The 16,413-nt window shown below is 44.6% G+C and overlaps 1 protein-coding gene across 2 annotated transcripts; it reads right to left on the bottom strand.

The window, feature by feature from the left end:
• Nucleotides 1–9,167: 9,167 nt before the first annotated feature.
• LOC101823805 (translational activator of cytochrome c oxidase 1) lies at nucleotides 9,168–15,945 on the bottom strand. Of its 2 annotated transcripts, none has more exons than XM_021227148.2 (5): nucleotides 15,454–15,945; nucleotides 13,243–13,349; nucleotides 11,726–11,853; nucleotides 11,024–11,216; nucleotides 9,168–10,656 (listed from the first exon to the last, which is right to left on the bottom strand). In XM_021227148.2, the coding sequence occupies exons 1-5, from the start codon at nucleotides 15,722–15,724 to the stop codon at nucleotides 10,456–10,458; spliced, it is 900 nt and encodes a 299-aa protein (XP_021082807.1). In that variant the 5' UTR covers nucleotides 15,725–15,945; the 3' UTR covers nucleotides 9,168–10,455. The 2 variants fall into 2 exon arrangements, with proteins under 2 accessions (XP_021082807.1, XP_005070083.1); XM_005070026.4 differs by having other exon boundaries at nucleotides 11,039–11,216; nucleotides 15,454–15,943.
• Between the last annotated feature and the right edge of the window lie 468 nt (nucleotides 15,946–16,413).

Here is a 16,413-nt window from a genome sequence, read left to right as displayed (position 1 = left end):
CGTTTTCTGTAAAGGCAGAGACCCTCAGAAAACGGCAACCTTCGCCCCTGCAGTAGTCGGTTGTCCGCGACGTCGCGGTCCTGAGGTGTCCCGCCCCTGCTGATGCGAGGCGTCTGCCGCGGAATGGGCGGGGGAAGGTTTGGCTCTGCTTCCCGGCTTGAGGCCACTGTGCGGCACGACCCCCTGGGCAGCTCACGGTTCTAGATGCCGCTTTTGCGGGCAGGATGGCGGTCCCGCCACTTTCATTCCCCCTGAGTCTCAGACCTCCGAGGCTACACCCATGGGTCCTGATTCCTCCGTGCGCAAAGGCTAGGGTAGTTCTGGAATGTGGATCCCCACATTCTGGGTTCTGCTAGAGTTGCTTTTGGACCACAGTTTTGGTCTTAGAATTATAAAAGCGAGACGCATTTTAAGAAGCAGGAAAATAGAAAGAAAATCTCTACCCTGGAGATAGTTTTATCTGTTTCCTACCTAGATATACAACTTTTGACAAAAAACTCCATACTGTTTTGTGGTGTGCTTACACTTTTTTAAGTGTTTCCTGTGCCACTAAACATTGTCTCAACAGTTGTACTGGCTGTGTGATATTTCAAAAGAGCATTGTGATTAATTTCTGCAACCTCCTTTGTTTGAACAATTTATACACCCAGTCTTTGGATTCCAACTCTACACCAATGAATGCGGGTTTCCTTTCTCTGGACACTGTTCTAGTGATAGTATTTCAAATTCCGGAGTAGTCTTCGGATGCCGTTCTCAGCTGTCATCTAGAAACACCTACCTTAAGTGGTGGCTTTTCCTGGAGTGTTTAGGACAATCCTCTTTTTCTTCATCCCACCCCCACATTTAATTAAGTAAGTCCCTTGTCGTGTCCCCCCTCCCCGCCTCCCAGCCCCCTCTCCTGCCTTCCCGTTGTTGTTTGAGACGGAGTCTTTCTATGTAACTTAGGGTGTCCAGGAACTGCCATGGAGGCTACTACTGTCTGAAACTCCTAAGAGATCTGCCTGCCACCATGCCCAACTCGTTTGTCTTCAACAATCTTTCAAATTTCATGTTCTCACTTGATTAAGCCCCCAATTTACTGAACATTCCTTAACTAGAATAATCTTTTTTTAATTAGGAAAAATAGAGGCATCTAGTAATCTAGTAATCTGTAATCTCACTTAATATCTCTAGAAACTGAGCTAAATAAGCTGCTTCCTTCTACGTTTCCTTCAGATGCCTTGCTTGTGAATCTCATTTCCACTGTTTGTCCCTCAGCCACTAAAGTTAAACATTTCCATGCTGCAGTTACCGTATGTGCCGAGGATTCCAGCTCAGGCAGATCTTTGTTCCAAGCTCCAGAGGCACCACTCTTGACTATCCTACAGGCACCTCAAATTTTACAGGTCCCAACTGAACCCATCACTTTGCTCCACTGTCCCATATCTCCTCTGTTTACCTTCAGTTCCCCCAAGGGAGACACTGAGTTATCGGTGAGCTCTTCCTCTCCATTTTCCTTCCCCAGCCACCAGTCTTAACCAGGTCTCCAATCCACTTGCCTCTCTTGCATCCTGGCCCACCAACACAGCTCAAGCCGTCACAAGCTCGTAAAGTGTGTTCAAGCCACTCAGCGATCTATCAGACACAAGATCCTAGCAAATCCCATTTACAAACATAACCCATCAGCAGTAAAGAGTGTTTGCTGTTCTTGAAGAAAACCCATGTTCAGTTACCAGCACCCATATTGGTCAGTTCACAACTGGTCCAGCTCCGGGGGACCAGACCTCCTCTAAACACCACAGGCACCATGCATGCATGCCATACACGCATATACATCCAGGTGTACACACATACCAATAAATAATTCCTCAATTAAATCTCAACTTTTCTTTTTTTTAAATAGCAAAAACTTTAATTTCATCTATTGGCTTCTCTAAAGTATACATCTTGGAAACAATGTTTATGAAAACAGTGATTCCCATGGCCGTAATATTCACTGGAGATAGTAAGAGTGAGGACAGATAATCTCAACTTTTCAATCTATCCCCTGCCCCTCCCCACACAGTGTTCTGTTCTCTGTATTGAATGTTCTCCAAATCTGCTCCCACTTATTCCTTCAGTGGAGAATTAAGTCCTCAGTTCTCCATCACTCCTTGAGGAAGCCTTCCCTACCTCTCACCGGGGCTAAGGCCCTTTGGTGTGCTCCTAGAGCACCTGGGACTTTCCTCATCCAAGCACTTATCCTGCTCTAATGTATCTGCATTTTGGAAAGTAAAAGTAAGCAGAGAAACAGAAGCTGTCAGGTGGGGGTGGGGTCAGTGGTAAAGGGCTCGCCTAGCATGTGCAAGACCCTGGGTTTGCTTCCCCAGCACTGGGGGGGGGGCAACAATTGAGCAAGAAAGCAGCTGTCATTCAAACTGGCATGCCAACTATCTTTAATAGCATGTTCATAATACCTGCCGGGTGCGGTGCTGCACATGTGCCTGTAATCCTAGCACTCAGGAGCAAAGGCAGGAAGATTGCCTCAAGCTGAAGGCCAGCCTCTAGTTTACAAAGCAAGGTCCACTCCTCAGGACCATGAAGCATAGCATGGCTCTGTCTCAGAGCAACAAAGTGTGTGTGTGTGTGTGTGTGTGTGTGTGTGTGTGTGTGTGTGTGTGTTAGTAATTGAATGTAATTTCCACAATTATGCTTCGTTATGTATTTTATCTTCTCCTTGTGGGTTGCTTTCTTTCCTCTCTCTTCGTAATCACTGTGTGAGGCTTCCTAGCCGAGTCATGCCTTTTAAAGGCTGCCTCCTAGTTTTATTCTAACTGGGTATAGTTTTGTACTGGCTGGCCTCTGGGTACCTGAGTCACACCCACTCCCAGTGCCAGGGCCTAAGAAAGTGCTGGTCCTATCTGGTAGCCCCATTACATGCTAGCGGCACACTTTCATTCTTTTCTCTCAAGAACATGGTGACAATGAGATACAGGAGGACAATAAAAACCATGAATGAATTCTCTTAGGGGAAAGATCAATGCATTTGATTTAGAAAAGTACCAGTAAACTTCTTTTAATTCAGAGATAAAGCAGGGTGCCTTTTAGATTACCTGTTGAACCAGTTAGTTTACTGTGTCATTAAGGAATAATATTCATATCTCATAGAAGATTCTTTCAACCATGATTTCTAAAAAAATTATTGGCATTTTCTTCTAAATAAAAATAGTAAGTAGGATGTGGTGGGGCATGCCTTTAATCCCAAAATTTGAGAGAAAGAAACAGGCATATCTCTGTGAGTTCAAGGCCAGCCTGGTCTACAACAGGGCTGTTACACAGAAAAACCCTGTGTCAAAAAAAAAAGAAAGAAAGAAAGAAAAAAAAATAGCATTCATTTAAAAACCGGACTGGTATAAACTTACTCTAAACAGTACTTTGTAAGTAAGCAAAAGTAAAGAAAATTCATTGTAGCCTCTTTTTTTTTTTTTTTTGGTTTTTTCGAGACAGGGTTTCTCTGTGGCTTTGGAGGCTGTCCTGGAACTCCCTTGGTAGTCAAGGCTGGTCTCAAACTCACAGAGATCCACCTGCCTCTGCCTCCTGAGTGCTGGGATTAAAGGCGTGTGCCACCACCGCGGGGCTGTTTTTATTATTTTTAATTATTTATATTATGGGGGGGTGGTATGTGTGTGAATTCAGGAGCCCGAGGAAGCCAGGGATATTTTACCTTGTGTGTGTATATGTGTATGGGGGTGGGCAGTTTCTGTGTACATATGCATGCGTGTAGATTAGAGAATGACGTTTTGTTCCACCTTGATTGAAGCAGGATCTCTTTGTTGCTTACTGCTGTCCCGGCCAGCTGGCCACAAGCGTCCAGGGGTTCTCCTGTCTCTCTCCCATCTCCCCATAGGAGCGCTGGGATTACAGGTGCGGGTACTGCCGTGTAAGGGTTCACCTGGGTTCTGGAGATCCAAGCGTCCAGGGGTTCTCCTGTCTCTCTCCCATCTCCCCATAGGAGCGCTGGGATTACAGATGCGGGCACTGCCGTGTAAGGGTTCACCTGGGTTCTGGAGATCCAAACTCAGGTTCTGCCATCCGCATTGCACCCACTGAACCATCTCTCTTGCACTGAACACTTACTATTGCCAAGCAATAGTTCAAGTACTTTACGTGTTAAGCATCCCTGTAAGTTAGGTACTATCAACACCCCACTTTACAGCGCAAGACTCATGTATAAAGAGGCTGAGTTTGTGTTCATGACCGGAAGAGCCAGAATTTTTCCCTATCCCAGGCAGGCTTCAAATTCAGGAGATCCTCCTGCTTCAGTCTTCCCAGTGCTAAGATTGTAGGCATATGTAAAACAGGCTTGTTTCTAATTTAAATAAAAATAATAAAAAAGATTATAGGCATACACTAACTTAAAAAAAATAGGGGGATAGAGAGTATTTGCTACTCTTGTAAAGGACTACAGTTTGGTTCCCAGCACCCACACTGGGCATGGCTCATAACTGCCTGTAACTCCTTCTACTGAATATGATACCCTTGTATGGCCTCCATGGACACCCAAACACACTGTACACAAACAAAGTAAAATACAATTTTAAAATAAATAAAAAAACCTTTTTGTAACAAGCAAAAGATACACGAAAGGAAAAAGTTAAGGGTGCTACCCTATCGAGTGCCTGAACACAGAATGAGGTCGAAACTAGCATTCTCTTTTCACAGAACATCTCCAGAGGAGTCCATAGGAATTCAAATGGAGTTTATAAAATTCAAAGAAAAATAACTTGGGCTGGGGAAAAAGGTCAGTCAGTAAAGTGCTTGCCTTGCAAGTGCAAGAACCTGAGTTTAATCACCAGAACCCATGCAAAAATGCCAGGCAGAGCCATGTGCCTTATAACCTCAGCGCTGGGAAGAGGGCCCCTGGAGATCGCGCAGCAGCCAGTCTGACCTAACTGTTCCACTCCAAGCCCCGAGTTCCAGTCTCAAAGATGGAGAGTGTTCCAGAGGAATGGTGGAGAAAGTTGTCCTTTGCCTATTGTGCACATATGCACTCACAGACTTGAAAAATAGTAACTCAACAGCATTGTACAACTTCCACACTTGATTAGAACCAGAGCCTTCATTATTCCTGTGTACACCAGGGACTCTTGCAAAAGAGTAGCAGTTATACACAAGAATGCCAAGCGCTGGGTTGGAGAGATGGCTCAACGGTTAAGAGCACTGCCTGCTCATTCAAAGGTCCTGAGTTCAATTCCCAGCAACCACATGGTGTTCACAATCATCCGTGAGATGAGACCTGGCGCCCTCTTGTGGCCTGCAGGCATACATGCAGACAGAACACTGAATACATAATAAAAAATAAGAAACAACAACAAAAAGAATGCCAAGTGCTAAAATTATAGGTGTGCTCCACCATGTCCAGTTTGCTGGAGCGTGTCTGGAGCTTTGTGCATGATATTATCTGAACTACATCACAGCCCCACAGGCCCCACAGCACTTCTTGTAAGCGTGGTGGTGCACGCCTTTAATCCTAGCACTCTTGAGCACTATTGAGTTTGAGGCCTGCCTGGTCTACAGAGTGAGTTCCAAGACAGTTTCCAAGACAGTTAGAGCTGTTACACAGAGGAAAAAAAAAAAAGTAAAAACAGGGCTGGAGATACAGCTTGTTGGTCTCATAGCCTTTGCTTAGCAAGGTCTCAGGCTCAGTCCTAAGACACACATACAAGTCAGGGTTAGGCTGTGAACAGAGCCTCTCACAAACACTTCCACTCATAAGGACACTTGAACATAACCCTAGTGTGGCTTCTAGGCAGTGAATAACTGTATTACTAAGACAATAATCAAAGACAAGACAGTGTAAGGCATCGCAGCCCCATTTTTCAGGTGTAAAGGTAAAGGTGTGCTGGCTCATACCTGTAATCAGCACTACAGAGGCAGAGACAGGAAGTTCAAGCGTCACATGTTCTACATAACTAGGGCTATACAAGGAGACCTGGTTTTGTTAAAAAAAAAATCTCTTAAGCTCAGACTTCCAGATGTTGTCTGTCTCCTAGTAGGGCAATAATCTTAGTGGGATTTTGGTTTTTGGCTTTAGCTTTTGTTTTTGTTTTCTAACCTCAAACTCCAAATTCTCGTGTCTTAGCCTCTCTAGTGTTAGAATAACAGGGCCACACCAGCACCTATTTGTTTATTGGTTTCATTTGTTTCCCCTTGGGTCAGGGATGTATTCAGTAGTACAGCCTCTTATGTGTGAGGCCCTGGGTTGAAAACCTCTGGCACTGAAAAATAAATAAAAATTTCCCAATAAAAATAGTAACACAGGGGCTGGAGAGATGGCTCCGTAGTCAAGAGCACTGACTGCTCTTCCAGAGGACCTAGATTTAGTCCCCAGCACCTACATGGGAGCTAACAGTTGCCTCTAACTCCTGTTCCAAGAGGAACTGATACCCTCGACATGCTGGCAAAACAACACACAAGCCAGGCGGTGGTGGCGCACGCCTTTAGTCCCAGCACTCAAGAGGCAGAGGCAGGTGGATCTCTGTGAGTTCGAAACCAGCCTGGGCTGCAAGAGCTAGTTCCAGGACAGCTTCCAAAGCCACAGAGAAACCCTGTCAGGAAAAACCAAAACCAAGCTAAAACAAACAAACAAAAAAATACCAATACACATAAAATGAAAAGAAGTCTCAAAAAAAAAGGTTTTTAAAAAAGTTATAGAAAGGAAAACTCAGTAATAATAATAGGTATGATGACTCGTGCCTGTAGTAATCTCAGTACTAGACAGGGTGAAACAGGAGAATGCTATGAGTTCAAGGCCTACATAGTGAGCTTAAAGACCAGGCTGGGCTACAGAGTAAGGCTCTGTCTCACTAACTGAAATAAAATAAAACTCCAGAATAAAACAAAGAAAAAAAAAAGATCAATGACAACATCACAACTCTAAGATTCCCATTTCTGAAATTCTGATATATCTCTTCCTAGCCATAAATAAACAACAATAAAACCCAGACTTCAAATAAGTTCTTGAGAGGTAGAAGGAAGAGGATCAGGAGTTCAAAGCCAGCTTCAGCCACATAGTAAATGTAGTAACCTACATTACATGAGACCTTGTTTCAAAGTGGGCAAAAAAGGAAAGAAAAGACCTAACAAACATAGTATTGATAAGTATATACTTCAGAAATCCAATTGTATTATATCTAGTCATACGCTTCATTTTTTAATGTCAGAGATTGAATTCAGGGACCTCATACATGCTAAGCACATGCTCTAGCACTGAGCTATCCTCTAGCCCAACATACATGTATTTTTGAATCTTTGAATATTATATTGTAAACATTTTGTGACATAAAATATTCTTTTGTTTGTTTGTTTTGTTGAGGCAAGGTCTTATTACACAGCCTCAGCTGGTCTAGGACCTAAGTAGTCTGAAACCCTCAGCAATCCTCCACCTCTGCCATCCAAGTGCTGGGGCTACAGGTGTGGTTCACCATAGCCAGCTTGATACAAAGAATTCTTAGAAAGACACTTCTTTTGTAGTGAAGGTCAGGGGCAATAGGAAGGGTCATACTTTTGCGGGCCCACTCCCAAACTTTTATTGTTCTGAGATTCCTGACAACCCCCTTCATGATCTCCATGTGAAATTTCAAAGACAATACAACAAGGAAAACTCTAAGCTTTTGTCCCTGAAACACAGATACCCCTGATACAAAATTCACTTTTATACTGATGAAAATCAGAATTTATCACTAAACTAACTCTTCCCTTCTTAAATGCTTTTACTACATATCGTCACAGTCCTGTAACTTCTTGCCCTTAATTATATTGTATGGCTATGACTATCTTTATTTATATTTTATGGTCTCAACTAGATCCAGAAACAGCGGGAAAGGTTCAAGTCTGTCCAGCTCTGCTTTTCCTTGTTGACAGCAGGACACCACTAGGGGTCAGTGCAGAGCTGCCCTCACAGATGCCTAATTGTACAGTACAGCAAGCAGGGCCTGGTGTAAGAATCTGTTTCCACAACAATCCATAGTAACAAACTCTTCTAGGTTGGGTGAGGCCTGTTCAAAAGAGTAGCAAAGTTCCCTTTAAGAACAAGCTTCCTTCATACAGACTTCTCAGATTAGAAATGATCACATTCCTTCAACTTAATTTAGGTTCAACATTTCTAAAACAGGGCCACTTTATAAACAAACTATCAACATAAGGAGTCATATTAGACCCATTTTCCCTTGTTTGGTATGAGATAACTTGAGGGTTTTGTTTTGGCTTTTTTATGAGATTTATTTTCATTTTTTATTATTTATGTGGGTGTGTCTATGTGAGTATATACCATCTCTCCAGCCCTAGGTATGAGATCATTTAAATATAAAGTAATTATTTTATTTTAGTCTTTTTGTGCATGTATGTGTGAATGCAGGTGTATATGATATACCAGCATGTTTGTATGTACAGGGTGGGCACACACGTGACTTGGTCTGTGTGTGGAGAGGGCGTCATACAAGCGTGGGCACACAAGTGACGTGGTCTGTGTGTGGAGAGGGCGTCATACAAGCGTGGGCACACAAGTGACGTGGTCTGTGTGTGGAGAGGGATCAGTGTTCAGCTTCCACTTTGTTAGAGACAGGGTCTTCTTTGCCACTATGACCATCAGGCTAGCTGGCTCTCAGGCTTCAGGGGAGTCTCCTGTCTTAGGCCCCACCTTCCCACAGGAACACTGAGATTACATACTCACTACTGCTTCTAGCCTTTACACAACTTCTGGGGATTAGAATTCAGGTCCTCACATTTGTGTGGCAAACACTATAGTCACTAAGCCATCTATCTCCCTTAGCCCTTGTTCTATTTTCTATGTCTGTTGTAAAATCAAGTAACATGTCTTATCAACCAATTATAAAGCAGCTTATCAACATCAAGCCATCCCATTCTGACGACGTGCTAACTCAGACACATGATTTGTCCCCAGCAATGCTAGGAAGCCCTGGTTAGTACTGTGACTTTGATATGAGGCACAAGGGCATCTGCTTTGGTCTGATCTTGGCCTGTTCTGCCTTTTGTTTTGTTTTTTCCTCCCTGGCTTCCCAGCTGTCCTTTCCCAGAAGCTAAAGTATTTTTCACAGCATTGGGTCTTTCCCACACTTATTTGCCTAAGGCCCCTTCAGAACTGACTTGAACAACTTGTAAGTTGGCAAATGACCTGGACTCAAAAGCCATTCCAGATTCATTATGCTTGATGTATTACATATTACAGCACAGGCAGTCGTTACTGCTGGACCGTCCAAACCCAGAAGTGACCGTCAGGAGCCAAAGGTACAAGCGGCCAGGCTCTGGCTCAGCCGTCACTCTTCCTTTGTTCCTCGATCCCTCTAGTTATTGGTGTTCCTGTCATCTGGCAACACTAGAAAGGGAGAATAACCCCATCTGCTGGTAGGTCTGTTGTACACACAAGGGTTGGTCACAGTAGATCCCGAGGAGGCCCCTTCCCTGACACCTCACTTCCCATGGCACTAAAGCCTTAAACAGACAGAAAAGGGAACAAAACCACATGAAGAAAAAGAGGATGATGAACATAGTCCACACTACCCTGGGACAGCCCCATGTCTTGTCTTTTCTTTCTTTCTTTCTTTTTTCTTTGGTTTTTCTAGACAGGGTTTCTTCTCTGTATTGTTTTGGAGGCTGTCCAGGAACTCGCTCTGTAGATCAGACTGGCCTCGAACTCACAGAGATCCGCTTGCCTCTGCCTCCTGAGTGCTGGGATTAAAGGCGTGCACCACCAACGCCTGGCCCAAGCATTAACTGAAGAGCTTGGTCTCTGGAAAAGCATAATTCTTGTAAAGAAATACTAGCTGCATGAGTGAGTGAAAAGGCTAGGTCATTAGGCCAGCATTCAACCACAGAGAGCAGCCACAATTCTATTGTGAAAAGGAAAAAAAGACAATCTTAGTACTAAAGTAGAGAAATAAGCCTCAACATTAGTCCAGAAGTTCAAATACTAGACACAAACTGGGGACAACTCAAGAGTCATACCACCAATGCAGCATCCAAAAATAATCAATCACTACTCATTATTATTATTATTATTTTGGTTTTTCAAGACAGGGTTTCTCTGCAGCTTGTCCTGGGATTTGCTCTATAGAACAGGGTGGCCTTAAACTCACAGAGATCTGCCTGCCTCTGCCTCCTGAGTGCTGGGATCAAAGGCATGCACCATTACCACCTGGCATTACTGTAATTATTGATAATTAATTTCCACTCTATACTACCACAAAACACTTAGAATCTTGACAAAGGCCAGTCACCTGAGATCAGAGTCAGATCAGCTAGCTAGTTTCATCTTGTATCCCAGATGGCCCTGTGACACCAACAGAGCTAAGAGTCCCTTTTTCTTAAGGCTGTAAGCCATGGCATCAGGTCTCTGACACGCCCACCCATGTCAGTCTCCGAGATTACTGCATAAGCTCGTGCAACCTAGGAAAGAATGTGGAGATTCGCACAGTCTGGTTATTCGATGTTGTCATAAACATGAATCACGTCCTCGTGGTTGTTGAGAGCCTGGATGAGGTGAACAGCCTGCTCCAGGTCAGGCTCAGCCAGCTGCACCTTTGAGTTGGGGATGAACTCCAGGGAACAGGATACAGAACACAGGCCCAGGGAGTCCAGTTTCTTCCTCACTTGATGCAGTGAAGAGGCGTCACAAATAAACTAGGGATGAGAGAAAGTCAGGTGAGAAGCTAGGAAGTAATGTCCCACGCCAGACAGAACTCTGCAAAGTCCTGAGTGGAGCAACCTGGACTGTACCATCATTGGCCTTACGCTCAGTTTCCAGTGCTCAGAATCCTCATCAACTTGCAAGAATAGGTCCCATCCTCCGGTATTCTCTTAATAACACTGGGAAATTTGTGAATTCTTTGCTTTACTTGTGTCCTTACACACAGGAAGGAACAAGCCCAGAGACCTATGCCCTAAGGTATCTATTAGGGACCCCTTGGAAGTCACCAAACACAAAGGCTTCAGGTCGTCAGACTTGGAAGCAAGCTGAGCAGCCATCTTGCTTTCTGAGCCATCTTACCGGCCCCATACGCACTTTAAAAAGGTTCTTTTCTTCTTCCTCCTCAGCTTCCTTCACATCCTCAGCCCCTGCTTCAATCGCCAGCTCCAGGGCACGTTCTAAGTTCACAGCTTTCTTCTCTCTGTCCTCTACTCCAACGGCAACCACTCCTTTTTTGTCAAAGAAATGACGTGCTCCTTCAGCCATCATTCCCCTGACAGGAAAGGGAACAGACAACGCCTGGATGGTTTTAGAAGCCAAGTCTCCATTAAGTGCTGCATTCTAACACTATCCCTCATCCTTTGGTCCCTGGAGTACCCAGAGACACACAGCAGCTCTCTTCATGAAGAAGATGAAGCTGCTGCTGGGGGAGGGGATTATCCAAGAACATCCTCATCTTCTATTTTCTGCACTCATTGGAGTCTGCAGGACAAAACTTTGCTTATTGTTTCCTACTCCATTAAAACTTCTGTCCTGGTGGAATGTTCTAAGACTGGGACATCATAGGGCTACAGATGGAGCAATGGGGAAAAGATCTCATTTACACCTATGGGATCCTATCGTATTCAGAAGACACTAAGGGGAAAATCAGCTATTGCACTGGGTTCCATTAAGGAAGAAGCATGTTTACAACCCGAAATACTGAGGACCAAAAGCATCTGCATTGCATAGAACTGCAACCTGAAGGCTCTGTTCCCTTCCTCCCTACATACACACACTTACCCATTCTTGTTCAGGATATATTTAATGTCCAAATGGCACTTGGGACCACTGCTTGATAATGCCTCAACGAGCAAAGAAGAGCCACCAGGGCCTCTGACCCCGTACAGCAAATGAATGCCCTTGTTTTTCTGAAATTAAAAAAAAAGAAAAAGAAAAATCCATTGTCCTGTTTTCTAATGTCCCAATACCCTTATGGCAGCTCCAAACCACAGGTACTAAAAAGTAGCTCCATGTATGACCTCTCAAGAATTACTTGAGCTTGGGCTTTATTTTGTCTCTGTCTTGGGCTTTATTTTGTCTTTGTCTTTGTCTCTGTCTTCCGAGGATGAGGACAACAGTATCAACTTCTGGCATCACTAGAAGTACTTTTCCTTCTAAAAGAGAGTATGTTTCCCTGGTTTCTGATTGGCCTTTCCCAGTTCAGCCTCCACCCATCTCTAACTGGAGCCTACCTCCTCCCCCACAGTCTCTCCTGCCTTTATTCATCTTCCTGTATTCCATTCCATGTGAAACCTACTTAGTAGTTCTCAACGCCATTAGCCCTGGACTGCTGGGTGCTGCTATAGAAACATCACGTATGTAGAGCTTGTCATGGGAGCCACTGTATTTAGCACTGTAGCTGAATTCAAACACTTCACAACTAGTTGTCAGTCTCTTCCAGACTCCCTAGACCTCACCGCCTGCCCACGCCACTGCTCCTCCTAAGCGCCTTGCCCTGTACCTGTCCTTTTCAGCTGATGACTCCTCCCATCCATTTCCACAAATGAATTTCAAACTCTCTGGGGTCTGGCTACCTGGATTTGGGTCTGTCATCTTCTAAATGACCTAAATCAAGTCACCAAACCTTCTGTGCCTTAGTTTCCATGTTAGGTTACTTTAGGAATGTACTGAGGTTTTGCATGCAGTTTCTATTAAAACACTTGGTCAGGAACCAGCACCCAATAACTGCCAGCTATTAGGATGATTACTCTGGGGAGTAACGAGACACCTCTGTAGGCTGAGCACTTGTGAGGATGAGGCAGGAGGATCATGAATTCCATGCTAGCCTGGGCTACACAAAAAGACCCTGTCTGAAAATAAAACAACAAAAAGATGATTATTAACTCTTCAAACCTTACCTGTTCCAGAGGAAGAAGTGTTGGAGCCCAACATCCCGCCCACTCCCACCATTACCATTGCCCTTCACGTCTCTTTTTACAGGTTTTTCTCCTTTAGACATAAACATCTGAGAAGAAAAACAAGCCCTTCTTCAACCTCACACAGGGCTTTCCCATTTTTACCTGTCCTTTCTACCCTATCTTCTCCAAGCTTGACAAAGCAGCTCTACCCTCTTTGGGTCTCCATACAGCTTACATAGCCTATTCCCAGTCATGTTCCTCTAACCAAAGGCCAAGGATAGAGAAGTCCCACCGAGTTCCTACCCTTCTCTCTGATAATTTAAGACTTTTCTGTGGCTTTCCAAACATGGACCTCTGAGGGTTGTGCTCAATAATAACAATATGAACCTGAGGACACACCTCTGTTTTCAGTGCTGACTCAATAGTTGACTTGGGCACATGCTTGCTTCGACACACCTCTAAGACGTTGGCCAGGTGGCTGTTGTTTTCAGGGTTGGGGCCTCCCTCTGGATAAAGGGAAAAGAATGATCAAAGACATCTATCTCATCCTAGTATGGAGAAATAAGTGATTTCCAGCCTCCCCAACCCCAAAACAATGGCGAATTACTCTCTATTAGAAAGCATTATCCAACGAAGAGGGCTCAGTGTGCAAAGTGCTTGCCTTGCAAGCAAAGGATCTGAATTTGATCCCTAGAACCCACATACAGGAAAACACCAGCACTATCTTATAATCCCAGAACCACACAGGTAGAAACAGATCCTGAGACTCTCTGTCAGCCAGCTGTCTATATGGTGAACTCTAGGCCAGTAAGATCCCTGAAACAAACAAACAAAATAAAATAAAATAAAACCAGACAGATGGTGGTAAAAGTGCTTACTGCATAAGCCTAGCAACCTGGGACCCATCCCTAGAATCCACACAAAGGAGGAAGGCACAAACCAGCTCCAGAAAGTTAACCTCTGACCTCTGACATGCACATGCACTCTCGAATGCTCACACACACACACACACACACACACACACACACACACACACACACAGAGGTAAGCAGAATATTTCATCTAAATAAGCATAGTGGTGCACACCTGCAATCCCAGCATGCAGTAGATTTAGGCAGGAGCCTGATCTACATAATGAATTCTAGGTCAGTCTCAGTTAAGAGTGAGATTCTGCCCAGGCATGGTGGCAGAGCGCCTTTAATCCCAGGACTCAGGAGGCAGAGGTGGTGGATCTCTGTGTGTTCAAAGCCAGTCTGGTCTACAGAGTGAGTTCCAGGAAAGCCAGGGCTGTTATACAGAGAAACCTTGTCTTGAAAAACCAAAAGAAAAAAAAAAAAGTGAGAGTCTGTCTCACATTGGAAGAAGGAGAACTATTTTGAGAAAAAAGTTGCTTTGGTGGGGAATACTGGAGATGGAGCCCAAGGCCTTATCCATGCTAAACACAGGGCTACGAACCCAGCCTGGAAAAGAAGTTCCCAACTCTGCCTTTAGGGATAGTTATCATTTTGCTAGGCTCCAATAAACTCCACTTTTGTCAGATGAAGTGGCTGAATCATAATAATATCCTTGCTCTTACTCTATCAGTACATAATCTCTGACATTCTCACATGACATTGGATTCATGCTCAGACTCTGAGGGTAGGGGACACACTGGGGGTTCTTTGTAGTATCCCCTCTGAGATCAAAATAACATGTTGGTTAAATCAAAACTTTGTTAGGAGAGGAAGCAAAGGGAAGCATCAGGCAGAAGCTGCTGCTTAATACCTTCTGTATGCTGTAAGCCACCTCAAGATGGGTATTATCCTTGCTTTACAGAAAGCTGAAATTCAGTAGCTAAGCCACTTGTTGAAAAGTTTTTGTAGCAACCTAGTCAATGAAAGAATTCATGTCTTCCTGACTCCAGACCCACACTCTGCACAGATTTTTTTCTCCTACTCCTACCAGTGCCTGACATTAAAATGGGGAGGGGGGAACAGTTGCACCATCAAGCAGATACACGGTTCCAAACCGACCTTCCAAGAAAGTTTCTCAGGAGCTCCAACGAGGGAAAATGAGGCCCCGGTAAGAAATGACTTGGCTCAGCACGCCCGCCATAGCCTTCAGTAGTAGTAAAAACGGCTGCAGAAGGCTTGGTTTATTCCTTCAAGAAAGGCATACACCTGCCTTTTAAAAAAGATTTTTTTGTGTGTGTGTTTACCTGCCTGGATGATGCATGAACTGCCCGAGGAGGCCAGAAGAGGACGTTGAGTACCCTGGAACTGAAGTTTCAGGTGCTTGTAACCAAAGGCAGGTCCTCAGCAAGAGCAGCAGGTGCTATCTTAACCGCTGAGCCATCTCTCCAAGCCCTGACTTGACTCTTAAGGTTTATTTCTGTTTAGTACCTATCTAACTATAGATTTGGATGGAGACGTTTCTGTTTTTCTAAGGGCAGGTCTCCGAAAAGTTTTTGGAAAGGAAAACAGGAATATCCAGTGAATCGGGCGCTTTGAGAGTTATGGGTAGGACATCGATAGCAACTGGAAAACACAAAGAAAATAATCGGCCCTAATCCAATTTAGGGGGCACCGAAAGGCCCTCGGTAATCAGCAGTGGGGACTGTCAGGTTCTCACCTTTAACCGCCAGACGGATTCTGAGAATGAGTTTAGTGAAGATTCGACTCTTTTCCATGTCCTTGGGGCCCTTGATATGCCGGACTTTAGACCATTTATTGTGTCCCGCGGTGGCCGCCGCACTGACACGCAGCGTCCTATGTAGAGTTGGACCGCAGCCGGGGTTTTCCTGCTGGGAGACGCACCAAGGACCCATGCGGATCCCGAAGCATCGCGCACGAAAGCATCGGGCAGCTGTCCCTCTCAGGTTAACAGCAGCCCACGACATCATCTGCTTCGACCAGGGGCTGCAAAGCGCAAAGAGGAGCGGCCAAGGTCAAGCTGTCTAACCTGCTACCGGAACAAGCCGGTCTGGACGTTCTGGCCGCGGCTGCGGGTCTCCAGAAACTCAAAGACTCAGATCCACATAAACTATACAGCCGTAAATGACCGGCGGCCGCCGGGCATGGAGACCCTTATTGGCGCAGTACACTTCCTCTGCCTGGTCCGTTGCAAAATACGTCCCCAGCTCCTGCAAAGTTGGTTCCGCCTCACCTTCGTACTCGCTCCTGCCAGGAGTGACCCAGACCTCAATTGCTCCCGGTTGCCTGGAGACGCCACATTTCCTTCCAGTGAACCAGTAGAGATTCGTGTGACTGATTTTCCTTCCTAACTCTAAACAAAGTCCAGAATAATAAATGTTTCGTTGTTCAAAAAGAAATATGTCGTTCAGTCGGTTCATTTTACATGCAAAGAAACCGTGGCCAAGGCTGCCTGTTTAAAAAAGACAACAACAAACAAAATAGTCCTAAATTCCGGGAGTGGTAGCCCATGTGTGTAATTCCAGCACTTGGGGAGTGAAGGGTTGTGACACCAAGACCTTGTCTCAAAACAAAACAAAAAGCAATGTATTTATTTTAAAAATCATACCATCAGCTAGAGAAGTAGTTTGCCCAGTTATTTAAGACTTTATGATTTAGA

This window comes from Mesocricetus auratus, unplaced genomic scaffold (genome assembly GCF_017639785.1).
Source record: "Mesocricetus auratus isolate SY011 unplaced genomic scaffold, BCM_Maur_2.0 Super-Scaffold_100007, whole genome shotgun sequence".
In the NCBI taxonomy this organism is placed as follows: domain Eukaryota; kingdom Metazoa; phylum Chordata; class Mammalia; order Rodentia; family Cricetidae; genus Mesocricetus; species Mesocricetus auratus.
This window is presented reverse-complemented; position numbering and strand designations above follow the sequence as displayed.

Bases quoted from the DNA above. Each gene is read 5' to 3' on its own strand.
- LOC101823805 (XM_021227148.2), bottom strand. From the start codon at position 15,724: ATGATGTCGTGGGCTGCTGTTAACCTGAGAGGGACAGCTGCCCGATGC. The intron at 11,217-11,725 runs GTAAGTGTGTGT...CTTTCCTGTCAG, and splicing joins TATATCCTGAACAAGAATGG to GGGAATGATGGCTGAAGGAG. The intron at 10,657-11,023 runs GTAAGATGGCTC...TCTCATCCCTAG, and splicing joins TTAAAGTGCGTATGGGGCCG to TTTATTTGTGACGCCTCTTC.